At 35.7% G+C, this 14,250-nt stretch overlaps 1 protein-coding gene across 6 annotated transcripts in view; it reads left to right on the top strand.

Moving 5' to 3' along the window:
- Positions 1-13,811, top strand: part of zgc:123010 — a 35,758-nt gene extending 21,947 nt beyond the window's left edge. For 3 of the 6 annotated variants that reach the window (XM_087278484.1, XM_087278483.1, XM_087278482.1), the window contains exons 9-17: positions 1,532-1,673; positions 1,763-1,867; positions 4,882-4,960; positions 5,385-5,444; positions 6,314-6,347; positions 6,471-6,545; positions 6,676-6,778; positions 8,235-8,338; positions 10,750-13,811. In XM_087278484.1, the coding sequence (XP_087134610.1) occupies positions 1,532-1,673; positions 1,763-1,867; positions 4,882-4,960; positions 5,385-5,444; positions 6,314-6,347; positions 6,471-6,545; positions 6,676-6,778; positions 8,235-8,338; positions 10,750-10,876 (829 nt within the window). In that variant the 3' untranslated portion in view covers positions 10,877-13,811. 6 annotated transcript variants of the gene reach the window in all.
- Positions 13,812-14,250: the final 439 nt, after the last annotated feature.

Here is a 14,250-nt window from a genome sequence, read left to right as displayed (position 1 = left end):
TGGTTTTGTGGTGCAGCATCACATAGTTTCACCAGTGACTTTATTCGGTACAAAGGTTGAATTGCGTATTGACTAGGGCTGCACAATTTTGGAAAAATCTAACAACGTCATATTTTATTTATATATTAATTTTTCTGCAATCTACATTACAATTTAAATACAATTTTGCCAGCTTTGTCTGATAGCTCTGTTTGGAAATAATTAATTAATTTAGTTTGATTGAGATGATTATGGAGGGAATTGAATCAGTTGCATTCAATTTAATAAACACATTTCAACAGATCAAAGATAAAAGTGAAATAAAACATTCATTCATTCATTTTCTTGTCGGCTTAGTCCCTTTATTAATCCAGTGTCACCACAGCGGAATGAACCGCCAACTTATCCAGCAAGTTTTTTACGCAGCGGATGCCCTTCCAGCTGCAACCCATCTCTGGGAAACATCCACACACACATTCAAACACACACTCATACACTACGGACAATTTAGCCTACCCAATTCACCTGTACCGCATGTCTTTGGACTGTGGGGGAAACCGGAGCACCCGGAGGAAACCCACACGAAGGCAGGGAGAACATGCAAACTCCACACAGAAACACCAACTGAGCCGAGGTTCGACCCAGCGACCTTCTTGCTGTGAGGCGACAGCACTACCTACTGCGCTACTACCACGCCCCTGAAATAAAACAGTGCTTTGCAATTTTCTTGGGAGTCTTAATAGTATTTGGCTACAGAAATTGAATAGTCAAAAGTAAAATAGCGCCGAGTCTTTATCATATTAATCTATAAATTTAACCTTCATTAAAGTTAAAGTTACAAATGATAAAATTTCTTCTCCCTGAATACTTTAAACTCCTGAAGTGATCACACAATCTCAGACTTTAAAAACGCATGCAAACTGTAACACTGTTACACTTTGCAACTGTGGCTCCTGGAGAGCTATAGTTTAATATCAACTCTGCATTGCATATCCTGCAATGTGACCATTACAGATGCGCACATTGTGATGCTGAAATCCTATACTGTGCAGCCCTAGTATTGACACAAATATATTATCAGCCAATCCCATAGCTGCATCTCTACACGGTTCAACCAAGTATCAGAATAGGAAAGAAAGGAGATTTAAGTGACTTTAAATGTGGCTTGGTTGAATGTGGCAAGGGACTGATAAGTGTTTAAAAACATATAATATTGTGTTGGCTACTTTTAACAGAATAACTCTTACAAAGGTAGATCGTGACAGGGATTTCACTACCAAAATATCCTCCAAAGTCATCGGATCTCAATCTAATAGAGTACTTTTGGGGTATGCCGGAACAGGGGATTTGCATTATGAATTGCAGCTAACACTGTTGGCATGATAGTATCATGTTAATATAGCCCAAAATCTCTCCAATGAATTTTTTCCAGGACATTCTTGACTCAATGAGGGTTCAATGTAATACTACCAAGGTGTACCTAATAAAGTGGCCAGTTATGTTTGCACAATCTTTGTTGTTTTTATTTATTCTCTTATTATTCTGATTACAGGTTTTTTGGGAATCGCTCTTACTGCTACTGTTGTCTGGAGCAGTATGCTCTGGCTCTTGCTGATGCTGAGAAATCTATCCAGATGGCTCCTGATTGGCCCAAAGGATATTACCGTAGGGGAAGTGCACTAATGGGGCTTAAGGTACGACCCCGCGGCATTTTATACAGCTTTTTCTTCTTATTTATTGGGTGAATTTTTGCAGTGTATCAATTGAGGTTTGTTTTTAATAGAGGTACAGTGAAGCTGAGAAAGCCATGGAACAGGTGCTAAAACTGGATGGAGATTGTGAAGAAGCTGTCAATGACCTCTTGTACTGTAAAGTGCAACAACTTACGGTAAAGATAGTGCTGTCTTTGGCTCTTTCTGTTCAAATAATTTAGTGCACATTTTTTGACATAAAAATAAATTCTGTATGGAAACACTAAGATGTGCATAAGATTGAGTGCATAGTCAAGCACTTTGCAAAAGAAAAGCATCTTATACCAAAAACGGAAATAAGGGCAGTATTAATAGCTTAAAATGTGGGAGAGCATTGATGTTATGTGATTGTATTCTACTGCAATATGGAACAATTAAATGTTGATGTTAAATCAAAAGTAATTCACAAATAATTGAAAATGAGATGATTCAATGACAATAATTCTCTATGTTACAACTGAATTATAAAATGGCAAAATATGAAATGATAAAACATGATATAAATTGTACCCAGCTTAAATGTAAAATTAAAGTTACCAGAGGTAAAGGAGAGACAAAGGAGGAGGGAGAGCGATGCAAAGAGAGCAGGCCCAGAAGTTAGCCTGATTGCAGTAGAGTCCGAGAAGATAGAATCCAGAGCAGGAGAGCGCAGAGACGGAAAAGACGCTAGGAAAAAACTATTTCCTATCCTATTTTACTACCTATTTTGTATCTTTCTTGACTAATGTTAAAAGAACATTTAAATGATTGATTAATTAGACTGATTTTTGTTTAATAAGATTTGCAAGTAATACCTTTATAGGCATTAGAAGTACAAAATGTATTGTAGAGGATTGTTTTATTGCACACACAAAAAATACTTAGTGGAGTTGAAGGGTTGTGTTTAGATAGCAGAGATGGTGTAATCCAGGGGTTTCCAAACTCTGTCCTGGAGGGCCAGTGTCCTGCAGAGTTTTGCTCCAACTTGCCTCAACACACCTGCAAGGATGCTTCTAGAAAGCCTAGTAAGAGCTTGATTAGCTAGCCCAGGTGTGTCTGATTGGAGTTGGAACTAAACTTTGCAGGACACCGGGCCTCCAGGACTGAGTTTGGACATGTCTGGTGTAATCTTTCTGATTGGTTGCATTTACTTTTAATTGCATCTGTTTGTTTTTTCTGATTTGTGTTCAACAGAGAGGGTAATATTTTGTTACTTTCTGAAAACAAGGCTTTTTTTCACTGTTCTGTCAGCATAAATCCAAACAAACCCAGAATATAAACTTTCAAAACAGAACAACACTTTTAAAGTGTTTTTTTTTTCAGATTTAATATAAGTGTTTTGCGTCTCCAGAATGTGACTAAAGTTTCAGCTCAAAACATCCATCAGATTTTTCATTATACCTTTTATAAGATTCTATTTTATACAGTTTTGCAACAGGGGGCGGTTTTGTCGTACTGCGCCTTTAAGGCTTGTCCTCCCCGCCTACCGTTTCTATGTGCCTTTCTGCGTGCCCTAATTTTCTCCCTTGGCTGCATCAGACAACAGACAGACTTAAAGGAAGAAGATCTTGCATAGCGTTTGTGAGAAATACTACAGTAAGAACTTTGTCAATGAGTATTTGTTGTGGAGTTGTTGCATCGATGAGTCACACACAATGTCGTTGCAAAGTTCACACACACACACACACACACACACACACACAGACAGACAGACAGAGCGCGCGTTTAGTTTTGCGCTCTTTTTGCATGCATATGTGACAGGAGACAGGTTAATCTCCACTGCTGTATGGATATGTTGTTAATGTACAAATTAAACCTGATTTAACGTCCACAAACCGGGACTGAAGCATCTTCTTTAATAATTCTTCTGACACGTTGTGCTGATGAAGTAAAGCTGAAGCAAATTGCTGTAATTCATTACACGTGCACTGTTTTAAAACGTGTTAAAAATGTGAAACTGACTCTTGATGACATTTGATGATGATTGATGATCCTGGCAAACTGAACAGACCTTTTAATTCCGTTTGATTTGCGCACGTCTGGTCTTGTTGATATGATTAAACACGTGACTACCGGGACGTGTTAATTTGCAGCTGTCAATCAATATTGGTGGGCGGGGGGACCGCACTCCTATGTCAAGTTGCGGTCGGTCTGAAAACTGCTCCAATTGGTTCACCGTTTTTATGGTGTTAAATAATATTATTAAAAAAAGGACTGGGTGTGTTCATATCATCCTAATATGACGGTCTATATACTATACCTACACACGTCTGTCCAAACAGCTTGAAAAGTAGATTTTTCACCATAGGTGCCCTTTAATGAACGAATGAATTTTTTTATGCATCAAGTGTGCCAATCAGTTGTTTTTATAAAATATCTAAATTATTGATTGTTTGAAAGTAGTTTTTTTTTGTAATAAGGTGTGCAAGTATTACTTTTATACAGATAGATGTAAAAAAAAGATTAGATGATTGTTTTTATTGCCAGTCTAAAAAAATGTCCTTGTTGAGTTGAAGGGTGGTTTTTAGACAGAAGGAGAAAAGGCAGACTTTTCCTATTAATGATGTTAAATACAAAGAAAAATCTAATAATCAGGAACAACAGAATAAGGCTAGTGGACTGAAACAAGCATTAGTTACAGACATTCTTGTGAAACCAGTGTCACATTAATTTCACATATTGTGATATTCCTGGCAGATAAGAATAGAGCATGCCAGAAAATAAAAAGTTAATTCAGTCCAACTGTCAGGCAAGAATTGCACTATTTGTAGCTCAATCTTATTGCAAATGATTTGTCAGATTAAATGGAAATTCCCTAAACTAGAAGTGTCACTCACAATTCAAAACCGTTCACTCAATGGGAATAAAAGAATACTTATTAACCATGACTCATCCGTATTCAATCTAATTTTAGCCTGAATAGAAGCTCAGACATGCCAAGCATCTCCTTTTGTTTGTTTCAGGGGAAAAAAAGTCAGTCTGACAGGCTTTAAATATGAACAGGTTGAGTAACTATGCAATTTTCTAAAATTATGGATTAGAATGGAGTCAGCTTTGGAAATATTACATTGGAAGGAAAATTACGCAATTCTGGAATGATGCACAAACTACAATGTATGCATAATATTTTCAGATCTTTAATGGATAAAGGTTTATACTTCCTCCTCTTTAGGAGCTTGGATATGATGAGGAGCAGAGTATTCAGTTGCTGGAAAAATATAATACAGTGCAGGCCGTTGTTGCAGCCAAGGGTAAGAGTTCATTTATTTTCTCGATTGAAGCGAACCACTTGAGGGTGCTATTGCTACACTCCATGATAGAGACTTAAAATTTGAATAAATATTGAGCATTGTGACTATAATCATTACTCAGTCACAATACAAGTTATTTTATTGTGTGCTTTTCAGCAGGAAAGGCAGTATTATGAAATATTCCTAGTTCTGTCAAATGATTAATCACACCCAAAATAAAAAAAAATTATTTAAATAAGGTACTTACTGTGTGTAAATATTGTGTGTATATAATTTGTATTGGATATAAGTATTAATAAAATGAATAAACATTCTCTCATTTTTTATCATTTATTTAGGCTAGAATAAAAGCTGTTATATTTTTCATAAACCATTTTTAGGTCAATATTTTGGTCAATATTTTGAAAGCATTTTTTTTTTTCAGTGGTCTACAGCAGTGGTTCCCAAAGTGGGGGTCGAGAGACATTAAAGGAGGGGTCGCCTGGTGATTTCAAAAAATCTATTTTTATTAAACTATAAAAGATACCATATTTTATCCATAAGCTACTGAAGAGGAAATAAATAGTCGTTTATAGTTACTATATACTACTGTATAGTTACTATAGTAGCTTATAGTTAGTAGTTCTATTGGATTGCGACCCCTGGGGTAATTACATTAAAGACACCGCTATAGCGTCAGATGCAGCAGATTGATTTTATAGCACCAGGTTAAACTTTCTGGCCCATTTACAGCACTGACATGCATTAAAATGGGGGTCACTTGCTGAAAAGTTTAAAAGCCCCTGGTCTACAGAACAAACCACCGTTATACAATGATTTGCCTAGTTACTCTTACTTGCTTATTTAACCTAGTTAAGCCTTTAAATGTCACTTTAAGCTGAATAGTAGTATCTTGAAAAAAATCTAGTCAAATATTATTTACTGTCATCATGGCAAAAATAAAATAAATTCATTATTGGAAATAAGTTTTTTTAAACTTATCTTTAGAAATGTGCTAAAAAAATGCATTAAACAGAAATTGGCTAAAACATATTTTGCTTACTTTTCAGAATCAGGTAAAACTGTACAATAAATTGTTTAGCACATCCCTTAAACAGGAAATTTCACTCAAATCATCTAATATATAGATTATTTTTGTCCCCCCTTCAGTCCTTGCTGATTCCTAAAATGCAACAATATTGTGGCAGTATTGTGTATTTAAAATAGCCAAATGAAACAAAAGTGACCAATGTTGTGATTTGGTGCAAATTTAAACGTCCGAGTGAACTATAGCTACAATTTTACATTATTGCAGTGAAACATAAATCTCTGCTTCACATAACCCTATTTAATATTGAAATCTTTGTTTTTCAGCATCAAATCAGGACTGTGCACTCCTTCAACCTGGGTGAGCAGTCACAGAGTTGATTGTAGTTTTTATTTCCATTTATTTATCTACTGTAATTATAATGCAGTTCTTCAGCACTAATTCTGTCCATATTTCTAAAATTGTTGTCGTCTTCTTTGCAAGTCCTTGCAATTCTCTTTGGGTGGGCAACGTGACCACAGAACTGACTGAGAAACATCTGCGGGACCTCTTTAAAATGTGAGTTTATTTACCCCAATCAGTTTTTAGATATCTAAAAGATGAGAATCTAATCTAATTTTAGATATATCATCATTTCCCATTATGTTTTTGTGTTTGTGTTTTTTTTTTTTTAAATGATGTTTGCCAGTTACGGAGAAATTGACAGCATTCGGGTCCTGCATGAACGTTTCTGTGCGTTTGTTAACTTTAAGAATGCCAACATGGCCTCCCGTGCAATGGAGAAACTCAATGTAAGTCAATCATAGTCATTTATTATTATTATTATTATTATTATTATTATTATTATTATTATTGACCATCTTTTTATTTCTGCTACATAAAACCAAGGCTTGACATTAACTTTTAAGTTTTCCAACATTACTAGCCACTCGCCATTTTCACTAGTGACACTTTTATTGTTGGGAAAATATATTTTATACACATAAATATTACTATGAGATGCTAAAAGTACTTGATTTAGATTTTGTGTTATCTCCACATGACTCAGTCATTTCCCTTTTTGTGTGTCGTGTATGAGCTTGCTCAATTATCATGAACAAATTGGTCATGGTTTCATAGTATTACAATTATTTTTTATTTCACATAATATTAGCTCAAAATGAAGGATTTATCAAATGCATCTCTGACCACACCAAACGTAAACAATTATTTCTTAGCCACAAATTTTAAATGTCAAAACAAGCTAAATATAGCTGTATACTATTCTTTTTATTTAACAAAACATATGTACAGTAATCTGTTCTGGCTAAAGTTCCCAGATCACCAGTAAACTACACATATATATATATATAGGGAGTTAATTTCCCATTAAATCAATGTTATTGTAAAAAAAAATATAATTAAACTGTATTAACGCAAGATAAATTGGGCAAAAAACATACCGTGTGATAATGAAAGGATGATCACACACTGTTTACGTTAGACTCATAAATAATCTGTTCAAAGAATAAAGCGAAAGCAACCGGTGCTGCTTACAAAAAGACAAACCTGGAACTCTTGCAAGCAGCAAGACTGTTTTGAGCATCATCACTTTTTGTCTTGACTATTTGAAAGAGAACCGATCACATCAGTTTTTTCTAGACACAGTTGCTTCACGCATGGAAATGGGAGCGTGCACGCATTTAAAACAGTCGCACGCCTCACCTCAGCTGTTAGCGCGAGTGATAATCCTCTCATTCGGTATTCACCTGCTTTCTATTGCTTACACTAATGCAGTTATTTTTGTCAGTCATGTTGCTCCTCAATTCTAAGATCGCCTTTGCATGCGTATTGGACCATCCTTATTGTCGAACCCTGCTTTTAAGAATTATTATCCGGGAAAATTATTTAGTATTATTTAGCCAAAGTCAGTTGTCTGAAATCTTCCCACATTTGGCGGGTTGACGGGTGTTAATGTCAAGCTCTGCATAAAACCCTTTGTTATAATCATTAGTAGTCATAATAGTAGTAATGGTTGAGATGCTATTAGTATTAGTAGCCTCTTGAGCTTTGTTTTTAATAAATAAAAATAACTGTACGGATAACTGTTTATATTTGTTTTTCATAATCACTGTTTTTGCAAATGAACTAATCCATGCTTGATGAAAAACATGATTAATTGAAATTAATAAAGAGAGTTGTCTGTTTTTGCCCTTTAGCTCTTCATGTAGTCCTGGTATGCTAATTGTTTTGTGAAACACTTCTTAGGGACATTTTATTGAGAATACTCGACTAGTGGTTCGATATCCAGACCGACGGATTCAAAGAGTTCTGCCAACACCTGCTATGCAACAACCTGCTGGAGCTACTGGGTAATTTCAATTTCTACTGTGTTGTATTATTATATATAAATGCATGTTGTAATACTGTATATATTACCTTTAAAGGGTGATATCATTTATTTTGATTGCTTTAATTGGCAATAGTGTTTAACTAAATATTTATCCCGGTTTTTCTGTGATCGTTTTCCTGCCAATTCTACATGTTGAATACTGATCTGAAGGTTTGCTTTGATTGTAAGATTTAAAAGACAAAACCAAGATGTTCTCTTTTAGCTTTGGCTTATTTTGTTAATTATTCAGCTCTGCAAAGTTTGACTCTTTTGAACACCTCAATTATTTGGATCAGCTGTGTTTGATTAGGATTGGAGCCAAACTGTGCAGAGATGCGGCCCTCCAGGAATTGAGTTTGAGACCTATGATTTAGGGCCTTATTTAAAAAGTGTTATCTATTGGGGGTCTATTCCAAAAAGATTTGATTTCTTGATTCAGAGGAGTTGAGAATCAAGAGTAAATACCAAAGTTCAGATTCAGTTTCTTCAAGTGGAATTGATGACTCTTTTTAGTTTGAAGAACTAATTAATTACTAATTTGACACTTTTTTTTTTTTTTTTTGCTAGTAATTTTCTGAAGTCAGTTACTACTAATGATCAGATTTATGCAGACAGAATGAGGATGGTTCACTTTCACCTTTGAAAAGAGGGCTAGGAGTGCAATCTCATTTGAATTTAAAGTGACAGCCACCAAAAGAGCACAATTTGGGTCAAAACTAAAAAAGGGCCAGTTTCAAAGAGTTATAAAAAAAAATATTTGTTTGGTTATTTGTGCTGAAACTTCACACACACACACACACACACACTCTAGGGACATCAGAAACATATTTTAAGTCTTGTAAAAAGGGATATAATAGACCCCTTTCAAAACGACATACTTGAGCATAACATAGTGAACAGGGGCGGACTGGCCATCTGGCAGACCGGGCAGTTTCCTGCAGGCCGATGTAGTTTTTTGGCCAGGCTGTTCATTTTCTTATGATCTGATCGGTCCTTAAAACACTGTCAGACTGTTGTGTTTTTCTGCCTAATTAATTGACTATGCTGTGATCTGTGACGCTCTGAAAGTAAGATTTTACTTTTCTGGACAGACCAGCCCATGTGACATAATCTGCAGCCCATTGGTTCTTTTCTTTATTGACATTGGACTGACCCAATCACAAACTTCCATTGTGGGCTTTGTGCAAGCGTGCAACGTCGGTGTGTATTTTTCAAAATAGTCGAGAGTCTCGCCTGTTTCTCACCCCATATGTGCGGGAGAGCAGAAGCGGCGCGCAGCCGTTTGCCTTCTGTGTCTGTAGCGCGCAGCAGAGCACAGATCAATATATTCCTGTCTAGTCTATCTAGCAGTTACCTATCTGTCTATATAAATATACTTTTTTTTTTTTACTTTTCATCTGCACCAAGGCCTGCAGAAACTTCCTCCTATGCCGTTTCCTTAACCTGCAAGTCTTTATTTTACAAAATATAAAGAATATATGCCTCGCAAGCTCTATGAGGAGTCAGTCATGTATTTTAAGATGCACTCGGTCAGTAGATAATCGCATGAGATATCATGACATTTTGTTTTTGATCATCAGCATGATGTAGGCTTATAGTTATAATAATATTTATACAATATGATTATAATGATATTTATACATGACCAAACTAGTGTACAACTAAAGCAAAACTAATAAGTTTTTTCTTACATTTAGTTTTGTAGTTAGGGCCCAAACAAATATTTGTTGAATTTTTTACATTTTTTAAGTTCATTTGATTGACTGTACAACCTTTAATCAATGTTTAATATTTCGTTGTTGAGTTAAACATTTGTTTAGGGTCTCTGATACATTGCTTTTATTTATCTTTATTTTATTAAACAACTGTTTATCTAGTTCAACTGTTTGTCTAGTTCATTATTTAATATAGGTTTCCTCAAAACACACAGGCGCACACAAGATGGACTTCCAGTGTAGATTATAATTTAATTTTAATAATAAATAAAAAAAATGTAAGTTTTTAATTTGTCAACTCTCATTATTTTCTATATAGAGCTTTTGTGCTTTTATAAAATGAGAGCTGGTAAACATTCAAGGGCGTGCACAGATGGGTAGCATTTTGATTGATGTAGTGGGCCGCTCTGTCCCAAAATGCCAGGGCCGATTAAAAAAAAATAAAATAAAAATACAAAAAATATATTATATTTTTCCCCTCTTCTCCTCCAGTCCAGCCCTGATAGCGAAACTGAATTATAGTCTACAACAGAAGGTTTTGAGCTCCACTTTAAATGCATAAAAAGATAACAAATGCACAGCGTGAAGGGTTTTTACTTATTTTACAACTGTACATTCAAATAAGTATTCTTTTGAAATGATTGCAAATGTCCAAATAAATCTTCGTCTCTTTCAGACCAAGACGCAGAGGTCCTGTCAACGGAGATGAGTGTTACTTCTGGAGGACCACCGGCTGTCATTTTGGAGATAGGTGTCGCTATAAGCACATTCCCGATCACAGAGGCAAAGACTGGCAACCTTGAATCAACACTAGCCTTACTTTCTCCCCCTAGGAACTCGACCGCATGACTGTAGGGGACTGTAATCTTCACTTTGATTAGCTGTAGGTCAGGACCAGTATTGTGGATCAGAGTCTTGAGGTCAGAGATCCCCCCCCACCCCCCTCCTCGAGTGAATTCACTGTCAGACTCTGAACCTCATGGGGATTCAAAGCAGACGGCTCCCTGGGAAAAAGTGTCTTTTGAGGTGGGGTTTGGGTGGTGCAGAGTGCCAGAGCATCGCTGTACCGCATGGCCGTCTGCTGAGGTTTAACACGGCCTCTCATATCCAATGCTCTCTTCTTTTTTCCTGTGCCAACACCACCAATCCAACCAATCCAAAGAAGAGTTGCAGAGCTTGTCTGACATTTGAGTTAATCTCGAGAGAAGAGAATGACTCTCAATATATATATATTTTTTTGCGTGTGAGGTTGCAGAGTTTGGAGAGGATCGTACCAAAGAATAATCCAGTGCCATACGCTGAGAAACAAAAACTGAGCGTATTTGTAAATGCAAGTGTGTTTTAGAATTCCACCACCTCAAACACACTCCAGCTGTTCATTCAAGTTTACAGTCATTTGTAATTGGACTAAAGATGTATTCTCTCGCAGATTTAAGGCATGTCAGTATTGTGAAGGGTCAGAGCAATGTTTGAATTTCGCAAAATCATTTTCAGTTCTCCTTTCTTTCCCTTTTTTCTTTGCAGTCTTGCACTTTACCGTGTTGGATGGGGAGCTTGGGCATTTAAAGTTGGCGACAGGTTGTTCCTCCAGCATAAGGTGGATGTAGATTTATTTTAATTTTCCAAGAGTAGAGGTTTGGTCAGAATAGTTTTGAAAGGTATTGATGATCTGTGGTCATCTGTGATATTTTGTTCATGGTTTTTTCTGATGGCATGCTGTTGCCATTTAAATTTACATTTGTCTACGACAGTGTTTCTCAACCACGGTCCTGGAGGCCCACCCACACTGCATATTTTGGATGTCTCCTTTGTTTGTCACGCTCATCTTTCAGTATCTGCTAATGAACTGATGCTCTGAAACAGGTATATTTGGTTAAAGAGACATGGAAATGTGCAGAGCTGGTGGTCCTCCAGGAATGTGGTTGAGAGATTTTGTTATACGACTATGAATATGAACGTGATTAATGGTTTTCCGTTTAAGGGCGAGTTCACGACAAAATGAACATTCTTGTACTCTCATTTTATCTACTCGCGTCATTCCAAACTCATTAGAAATATTTTCATCTTTGAAACACAAATGCTTTTAATCATATCTGAGAGATTTTCATGACCAAATTATCTAAAACTGTTAGAATGAGATTGAAAAAATGAATTAATATACAAGGCGTCGGAAGAGTAACGATCGTACATATGATGATCTCGTTGAGTTTAGAATTGTATTCATATTAACGTTAATCACCAATATGATGTCATAAATCTTAGTGGTTCTTGCCTAAGCTGAAAAGTGCCATGTGACACGCAAGATTAAACCTTATTGGTTCTCACTCGTCAAGCAAGCATGATTGAGCAGTTGTAAACATTTACTCACTGATTAATGATTTATATTTTGACTGGAATCTTAAATCAAGACAGAAGACCAAGATTAAACTGCTTAAATTTGATCAAGTAATACATTTAAATCGATGATTTTTTGGATCTTTTTTTTTTTTTTTCAAAGTGTCAACTTTTTTAGTGAATACACATTTAATGGAAACACAAAAGTCCCCCAGATTTAATTAAAAAAAAGATTTATTCTATTTTTGAATGGGTTTGGAACAACATGATGATGCGTAGATGCCAAAAATACCATTTTGGGGTGAACTAACCCTTTAAGGCGAAGGCGTCAAATCCAGTAGAGGGCCGCAGCTCTTCACAGTTTAGTTCCAACCCTGCTTCAACACACTTACCTGTAGGTTTTTAAACAAAACTGAAGGGCTCAATTAGCTGCTCAGGTGTGTTCAATTAGCGTTAGAACTAAACTGTGCAGAGCTGCGACCCTCCAGGAACTGTCTTTGACCCATGTGCTTTAATGTTTCAGTTATAGACTGAGTCATGCTGCTCCACACAATGCAGAAAATCGTGTGTTTTTCTCTATATCTTACGCAAGAGGTCTGAGACACAGGAAACTCTTGCATTTGGCACTTTTCATGCCGTCAGCACAAATTTGACCGGGTGGTTTTTATCATTTCCTTTTTTTTAACGTTCCTGCTCTGGGTACAGTGGGAGAGAAGGAAGTCGGCTGTTTAAGACTATTGGTCATGTCTTCCTCCTCATGACTCATTTTGTACAACAGCGTGCACATTTTTATCTTGCAATATTCTTTTTTTCAATGCATTTGAAAACTCGTATGACCTCTGATGTTGTGCTGTTCTGACACGCATAACCAAAGAAACACTAATGTTTACCTATAGTGTACCACAAACAAACATGTCTGCTATTTTTGTACATTACACTATTTAGGATGTATCAGTTTATGAGTTTTTACTGTAGATATGACTGCATGGACTTTTATGCAGTTTGTAGTGATTTTAGTTGTATTGGGCTACTTTTGGCTCCATGTGACAGTCCGGAGTGCCTTAAAACATTTGCTTTCCTGACAGATGAGTTATTTTAGCATTAATATTTAAGTCTCGCTCCCATTTAATATTTAAGAAGAATGGGGGACAAAATGCTAAATATTGAACATTGTAGCGTGTGTCCAGAGTAATGTCTGTTTCGTTGGTTTTGGATGGAGGCGTACAGCTGTGGTTCTCATTCTTGTTTTTAGGTTTTAAAAGACACCTGTGTGGTCAAATAAATTATTTTAATGATTTTGTTTCTTTGAGGAGTCACACAACAGTAGCAGCTCCTCACACTGTTTTGCTGCTCAAAGAGCGCTTAATAGTTTAAATGTGCATTAAAGGACATTTATCACTCGAATGATGTTTTGTGTCATTTTGAAACTTTAGCTCAACTCTTATAAAAAAAAAAAAATAGCTCTACGTTTGACATTTTCACTAAATTTATTTGTTATTTTTCATGTTATTTCCTGAGTTTGACATATTCTTGCTTTGTTTTCTTTTTATTTAAATTGTTTGCATTGGAAAAAAAGAACATGTGATGTGTTAATCCCAGATTTTCTTCTGCTTTTTTTGTTGCTTTTGCTAAAATTTGACTTTTTTTTTTTTTTTTTTTTTTTAAGAATGGCAAGTAAAAAAATCTGCCACATGAATGCTTAATTCAGACATTACTATCCATTTTTATTAAAAATATTTTATCAGTACATAGTGCACTTATATTAGGCTACTTATATACTATTATAGCCTACTGGCTAATATACAATAATATTAGCTTAACTGAAAAGAACAAACTAGAGCTT

The sequence above is a fragment of the Danio rerio genome, chromosome 13 (genome assembly GCF_052040795.2).
Source record: "Danio rerio strain M-AB ecotype USA chromosome 13, GRCz13ab, whole genome shotgun sequence".
In the NCBI taxonomy this organism is placed as follows: domain Eukaryota; kingdom Metazoa; phylum Chordata; class Actinopteri; order Cypriniformes; family Danionidae; genus Danio; species Danio rerio.
The sequence above is the reverse complement of the archived record's forward strand: the minus strand, read 5'-3'. Positions and strand labels throughout refer to the sequence as shown.